This window comes from Carassius auratus, chromosome 19, assembly GCF_003368295.1.
Source record: "Carassius auratus strain Wakin chromosome 19, ASM336829v1, whole genome shotgun sequence".
NCBI classification, from domain to species: domain Eukaryota; kingdom Metazoa; phylum Chordata; class Actinopteri; order Cypriniformes; family Cyprinidae; genus Carassius; species Carassius auratus.
The window spans coordinates 24,032,025-24,039,524 of NC_039261.1; the positions used below are offsets into that span (position 1 = coordinate 24,032,025).

Genomic DNA, 7,500 nt, shown 5'->3' on the forward strand with positions numbered 1-7,500 from the left:
TGTGTTGGGTATGGAATCTAATATTCAATAATGTATGAATATTAATTCTGTAATTTGCATAAATTGATCATTGAGAGCAAGGATTGGTCAGCTTCGTTAGGCCGCTGTGAGCTGGACTGAAGTATTTATTGCTCACTGATAACCCCGGACAGACAGACGCAGACAGAAGGCTGTGGTTTATTTATGAAATGGCGGCTATGGCGAAATGTCTGAATTCCAGGTAAGTCAGTGTCTTTATCTCGCTCTATCTTCCCTCTAATGATCTCTCGAGGTGGGGGGGTTGGGGTGCAAGGGTTAATTAGCTTCACCTTCGCTAACAGACTCTGCTAATGAGAGGACATCAAAACTAACTGGACTGAGGCCGAAAGTAATGAAATGTCAGGGGCAAACCTCTGGAGGAGAATATCAGTGTGTGTGTGTGTGTGTGTGTGTGTGTGTGTGTATGAAGTGTAATGTATGTAGAGGCCTGGTTTATGCAAACATTCTGTACATACTCCCATTACTTTTTAATATACAAGGATATTTGAGAGATGAGGCACTAAGTATGTATCATTAGTATTTTGTTATACAGCAGCTGTTATATACTTAAGGTCACTCTATAACTAGAAAAGCTCCAGGTGTTTCAGTTATATTAGATTAAAAGCCAATATTACATGGAGCCAGATATTGTTAGGAAAGTTGAGCTTGTAGATTTGAAGAGGAGAAGTGAAGAGCTGTTTTAAAGATGTCCACGTAAGGATTTATTGTTGTGAATAAGTTGTGCTTTACTCCAATCAGGCTGATTTTGGTTATTTATTCCAATATTGTTTTTCCACAACAGTACATGCACCTACATATAACCATAGGCAAAACATACATCTTATTATCTCTAATAATACATATTCTATCATTAACTAAATTTACTAACTTAATTAACTTTTTTTTTATTCATTATTTGATGGTAACAACCTTTCCAAAATGAAATCACATGCCTCTTAATTTATTAAAGTTAAAAATGTAATTTATAAGCTAAAATTGAAATCTAAATGGAATTAAAATTGTATTTAACTAATTAAGGTAATTTCATATTCATAATCAAATTTTCAAACACGCACATGTTATTATGTATATATTTATATTATGTGTAGTACATGACTTAGTGTTTTTTTAGGTATACATATCAGTTTTATCAATGAATTAAAAATTTGCATTTGAAAAATACATTTGAAAAAATTATTTAATTTAAGAACATGATTTGTAAATTAGTTTCCCTCGGTCAGTTTTATGCCCTTTATGAAGATGTGATGCGAAGATGAGTTTTTCCAAGAAAATCTCTCACTCTGTCGTTCGAGGTGTGTGTGTGTGTGTGTGTGAGATGAGAGTGAGTGGAAGGCCACACGTTTAAACAGGAAATGGGGTGACACTACTCTGACTCACACAGCACAGAGGCTTGTGGGTAATACTGACAGAATCCACTGCATGTGAACCTTCACGTTTTTCACACTATTTTATATTTCATAGCTGTGTCATCGGAATGATATTTCCAGTTTGGCTTCCTGAGGTTTTTGGTTAATTAGTCATGTTTGTTATGTCCTTCGAATAAAAAGGTCAGTCGTTACTAAAATAAACCACAGGCTTTCGACGAACATACAGCTAGCGTGTAAAATACCTTTTATTCAACACAGCAGGAAACAAATAGTGTGCAAAAATATTTGAAAGGAAAATAATTCTTTATATACGTCACATAGGCTACTGGAAATAAAATACTTAAAATATTTGCAACATCAACATGTTAAATAATATTATATTTTTAACATTTTTATTCAATATAATATTCAGACTAAAGCAATAAGCTGGCTGTAATTGGCTTATATGGACTAAAATATGAAGACCGATTTCATGATTACATGAAATATACTGTAACTCACCTTACAAATGTTAATAGTTTATGGTTATGAAGTTATGAAAACCAAACACACTTTAATATTTCTCAAAGTAACACAGAACCCAGACTAGAAGACAAACATCAGGACATTATACATTAGGTTTGTGACATTTCCTTTAGTCCTGAAACACATTACATTGTGTAAGTTAAATTATAATTAATTTTAATTAAGGAAATCCATTATATTAACGTATCATTATCAAACCACACTTTAGCTACTGTATGAAGGTTTCTTTATGTTCATGGTTGATTAGCGATCATAAAAAAGTTGTTTATGGTTCTTCAGATCAGAGTTTTGCATTCGTGCAGCAGAGCATCAATAGTTTTCTAAAGAAACTCAGAACAAGAAACTCTTTGTGGGTCTCAAAAGAGTTTCCTGGAAGCTTTGTTTTTAAGACAGGGAGGGTCTCGAGTCCTGATGCTCAGATGAAGGAAGTACCACACACTTTTCTGCAACCAGCACGTCAGATTCACCTCGCTATCATGAACAAAACAGCTCAGTGGCACTTTGAGTGTGATTTATATCTCTGGTTCACCTCACCGGTGTGATTGTCTGGAAGCAGGTGATCAAAACTTTTCTTTAATTTCCACTCATTTGACTATCGATATCATTGAGTAATTGATCCTGATTTAGTAACACACTCGAATGAGGTGGCGGCGGAGGATGGAGGTTTCGTTTGCCTCGGGTGGAAAGTGGCTTTAATTTGAGTCTGCCTTCTATGACTAAGCAAGTGAAAATTGTGAACCACCAAAAAGAAAAAAAGAAAAAAGCGCCCACGGCCGGTGTAGTGGCATATAGAGTGAAGGAGGTGTTCTCATCGAGTGATCGAGGACAGAGAGAGTTGAGCAAAAAACATTCCGGTGAGTCACAAAACACACAACCTCATAATGCATCACTAAAATAGCCTTTTCTAAATTACTTGAATATCAGGTTCAAAATGATGCTTTGTGTGCATGTGTGTCAGTGATTGTTTGTAGTGAACCTTAAGTTGAATTGCTCGAGAATGACTTTTCTTGATCGTTTTTAAACATTCATGCATTTAAGATCAATTTCAGGCATTGGATGAAATGTTTAAGTAGTGGTTTTTTTTGTCTAATTGAAATGTTGAATAATATCCTGACTAAAAAAAATGTGTGTAGAAAACTCTTTCGCTCAAAGTAAATTTCGCGAAGATTTACCTTCAAAAATATTTTTTTGAATGTCGTTACATAATTAGTCGAGACTTAAGTTGCTGAAAGTGTTTTGATTTTATTTTATCGCACTGATTATTACCATGCTGTAAAAATGTATTTTCAAACTCTTATTATTTTTTAAATAAAACATCATTAGAGTATCTTTAATAAGAAAAAAAATAAATTTCAAAATTTGACATTTATTTAAATTTTACATGTCATTTGTTTTTATCTGTAAAATTTACTAGCAATTTCTCAGTAAAATCTGGTTCCCCACCTATATTTTTCAGTGCATATAAATATAAATTTTTAGTTACATTTATTAATGTTTGTATAATAACTGTTCTTGTTTACGTGAACGCCTGTTAACTTTTCTGTTTGCATGCATCTTCTAAAATGCTCTTATTTTAATTTTGCGTTCCTTCCTTTTCGCTAATGAGTGCTTCCGTACAAATCATCTTTATGACAGATCAGATATTCATCATACACGTTCCAGCCTTGTAATATGAACTTAGTTAACATGAAGTAAACTGGACAGGGAAATCAATTTGTTCTTGGAAATGGCCGTGTAGATGGTCTGAGGTGGCCATCAATTTCACCGTGAGTAAGAAAGAGAGAAGCTGTTATCCTCCTGCGAAGTGCAACACGTGCTCTCGGGGGATGAGATCCTCTCCTGTCCGCATTAACAGCTATTGTGGGTGTGTTAGTGTGTGTGTGAGTGTGTATCTGTATGAATGATGGCGTGCAGGATGGGACATGCCCCTGCATCCCTGCTGCTCTCTGGGAGGCGCAGGTGCTGTATTAGGATGAAGAGAGTGTCAAACAGCACCAAAACAGAATGAAATAGAAAAGGAAAGGACAAAGGAAAGACAGATAGAGCAGTCGCTGAATTCTGTGACTTTTGATGCTAGGGTGATAATTAGAGGTTTTGGTTTGGATGAGGTTGTTATTAATACTGTGATTTTAAATGTATTTTATATATTATTATTCTTTTATTATGTTATATTATTGTATTTTATAATGATACAATATATTGTTTTTAGTTAAAGGTCATTTAAATAATCTGTCAGATTTTTTGAATGCATTGTATGATATTTAGCTATGCTTAATTAGATTAAAAAACATTTTTGTTGTTGTTTAAATTCTATAGATGATGAAAATATGAAAAGCAGTATTTGGGGATTTTAAAATAAGGTGACAGTATTTGTATAAATGTATTTGACAAAATTGGCTAAATCTGAATTCTTCTGTCATTCTAGATTCCTTAAAGTTAATATGAATTCATATTGTTTTATCAAAAATTTTAGCTTTAGTAAAGTAGTTTTACTAATAAATAGTTAAATAGATATTTCACAGATTGCTTTTATTTATTTTTAAATATTCTTCAGCATGTCTAAAAGTGTAATTCAGGTAACAAAAAACAACATTGTTCTTATTTTATGTAATCTTGCAATTTTATGCAAATGTGTCAACAAATAAATTAGGCTAAGCAGTTTCAAAATCTACAGTAGACATGCTAATGTTTGAAAGCATGACTTCTCATGCATAGATTGACAGAGAAGCTTTTCAAAGCTAATGCCTCTCTCTCTCTCTGTTTCAGTAGATATCAGGATGTCTAAAGCCATCGAGGACAAGATGGGGACTGAGCTTCCAGTGGACAGTACAGGTACAAATCAATATTACCAATGCTTACTGAAGGCCTGCGTGAGCCCGAACGCTTTCAGATGTAGTAGAAATGTGTTCTGTTGTCTAGAAAATCTGTTTAATTATTGCTATTAGTACTGTATGTGAAATCATAAAGATGTAGAGGTTTGTGTGATGATTTTGAAACACTGCATGTGTAAGCGTGTTTTATCATAATTGTTCCTAGGTGTGTGTGTGTGTGTAAGTGTTATGAGATTTTCTTTTGGCATAATTCTCACATTTTCCACTTGGTCTGAATCACACGCAGAACACTTTAGTCAGCCGTAGCCCCATTCTGACACACACACACACACACACAGCAGTATACAGTAAGCCAGGTTAAACGCTCAATGGTATTCCAATAATGCAATGCCTCTGGCTAACCAGACCACGCTTTTGTTGATGTGAGGGCCGAAGCCTGAGGCGCTATTCTGACCTGATGTGTCCTTCATGTCTGTGTGTGTGTGTGTGTGTGTGTGTGTGTGTGTGTGTGTGTGTGTTTCTACAGACTCTGAGAGGAACAGTCCAGAAGCCAGCGATCAGGTGTGTGAACATCTTTTAGTCCATGTTTTTTATTAGTGGTTAGATGTCAATTAATGTGTTTTAACACAAAAATGAAAGACGTTCATAATCGGTTCTCTGGAGGAACCTAACTGTCTTGATCTGGGTCGTCAAAGACTTGATTTCGAGGAAAATCTAAATACATATATTTAGCTTGTGTGGCAAAAGATGCTAAAAACCATATATGTATGTTCTTAGAATCAGTATCATTAACCAACGGATCAAACCTTTCTTTTAATATCAACACGCAGCATTCGTCATTTGCAAATGTCATCCCAGGTGAACGCAGGGACAGTCCCGAGACTAACATCTTCATTTTCCCTCTTTGAAGTCTGAAGTCTGTTGCTTACTGCCTTAACAGTATTGATAGATGCAATAAAAGTGTGAGAATTACACAGTGAATGAATATTGAACAGTGCGTTGATCGTGTGTTAGGTTTTGTTTTCAACGATGGTTCCATGTAGAAACCTTAACATCCATAGAATCTTTCCATTGCAAAAAAAGTTATTTTATAGTGGAAAAGTTTCTTTAGATCAATATTCAGAACCAGAAAATAGCAGTGCTTTTAAGAACTGATCACTGAAAGGTTCTTTGAGGATCCGGTAATGCTGCTTCTATTGCATCACTGCAAAAACACACTTTTGGGACCTGTGGAGTCTTGATGGTTCCATATAGAATCTTTAACATCCATGGAATCTTTCCATTCTTCATAAGCCTATTTATAGTGGAAGTCCTTTAAATTATAAAAAAAATGTGTCACACTAATAAAAAAAACTGTTCACTTAAATGTTCTTTGAAGAACCTAAAATGTTTTTTTTTATGGCACAGTTGCAAAAACCTTTATTGTCTAAAGTGTATTTGACTGAGAACCTGAGATCTAAATCAACAAACAGTGACTTTTTAAGCCTAACATTTTGATATGTTCTGTTTTAGATTGTTTATTCCACCTAAAGTTATCCAGTTGAGTCCAGTGAGATTAATCAGTTTTCCCGTCTCATTCAGACCCAGCCGATGAAAACAAGTCCTTTCTGCCTGTCTCCTGCACCCAGCAACACAAAGGTGTGTGTGTGTGTGTGTGTGTGTGTGTGTGTGGATGTCTTATTATTAAGTAACATCCATTTTTGCTGACATGGATAGCCTCAGGTAATTCTCCGTTAAAGTTGTAATATGCAAATGAGATTCCTTCTGTCATTTTGAGCTGCATTCCTTACAAGATGCCAGACAAGATACAAGAGAGAGAGAGAGAGAGAGAGAGAGAGAGAGAGAGAGAGAGAGAGAGGGAGGGAGAGAGGGTTGACGCGTGAACAATGTTTATAAGGAGATGGATCTATCAGAAGTGAGGTAAAAAGAGACAGTTGTAGTTAGCAGAGAGATTCTGGATTGATATTTACGATTAAACGATTTGAACTAATTGTCTTCTCTTGAATCGGTGAGTAATCAGATGAATAACTGGAAGTGTGTGTGTGTGTGTGTGTGTGTGTGTTTACACATGGAAATGGACTCTGTGTGTGGTTTTGTCTTTGTCAGGAAAAGACATGAAGTGGCAATTTGCATATCAGTTACAAACCAGCTGTACCAGTAACAAATGATTCACTGTTCATTTGATAGTGATAAGGGAATCAAAATGAATAATGCTGCTTTTAGTCTTAGTATTTAGTGTGCATTTTTAATGGATTTTTCATCATTAAATTAAAATACTTTTACAGAAACTGCATGATAAAAAAATAATTTATATTAATTTTATATTGCTAGATGCATTTTATGTGTGTTTCATATTGTTGCTTTTTAAGTGATTTTCTGTGTAAGTGTGTGTCAAGAGTGTTATATTATTAGTGTTTTTGTGAGTGTTTATTATATGCATATGCACATATTGATGTTTCTGAATGTGTTTGATAGGTGAAAGCCGAGGAGACTGCTGAGATGACCAGTGTTCACGCTCCTCCAGCTCAGCCGGCTCTGCCACACACACAACTCATGCTGGCCGGCAGTCAGCTCGCAGGGGTATGAGGAGCTCACACACACACACACAGCTCTGCTTGATGAGGCTAGTGGAGATTTAAAAAACAAAATATTTGACATTTTTGTGGGGAAACAAAACAGCACAAAGCAGAAATTAACATTTTATTTACTTAATTTTCACTCATCGAGTGGCCAGTGGC

At 35.1% G+C, this 7,500-nt stretch overlaps 1 protein-coding gene across 4 annotated transcripts in view; it reads left to right on the plus strand.

Annotated features, from left to right (window-relative positions):
- The first annotated feature begins 4,698 nt into the window (after window positions 1-4,698).
- Window positions 4,699-7,500, plus strand: part of LOC113119866 (POU domain, class 2, transcription factor 2-like) — a 12,749-nt gene continuing 9,947 nt past the window's right edge. For all 4 annotated transcript variants that reach the window (XM_026289576.1, XM_026289578.1, XM_026289577.1 and 1 more), the window contains exons 1-4: window positions 4,699-4,763; window positions 5,289-5,323; window positions 6,344-6,400; window positions 7,238-7,342. In XM_026289576.1, coding sequence (XP_026145361.1) covers window positions 4,709-4,763; window positions 5,289-5,323; window positions 6,344-6,400; window positions 7,238-7,342 — 252 coding nt within the window. In that variant the 5' untranslated portion in view covers window positions 4,699-4,708. The remainder of the gene's footprint in view (window positions 4,764-5,288; window positions 5,324-6,343; window positions 6,401-7,237; window positions 7,343-7,500) is intronic.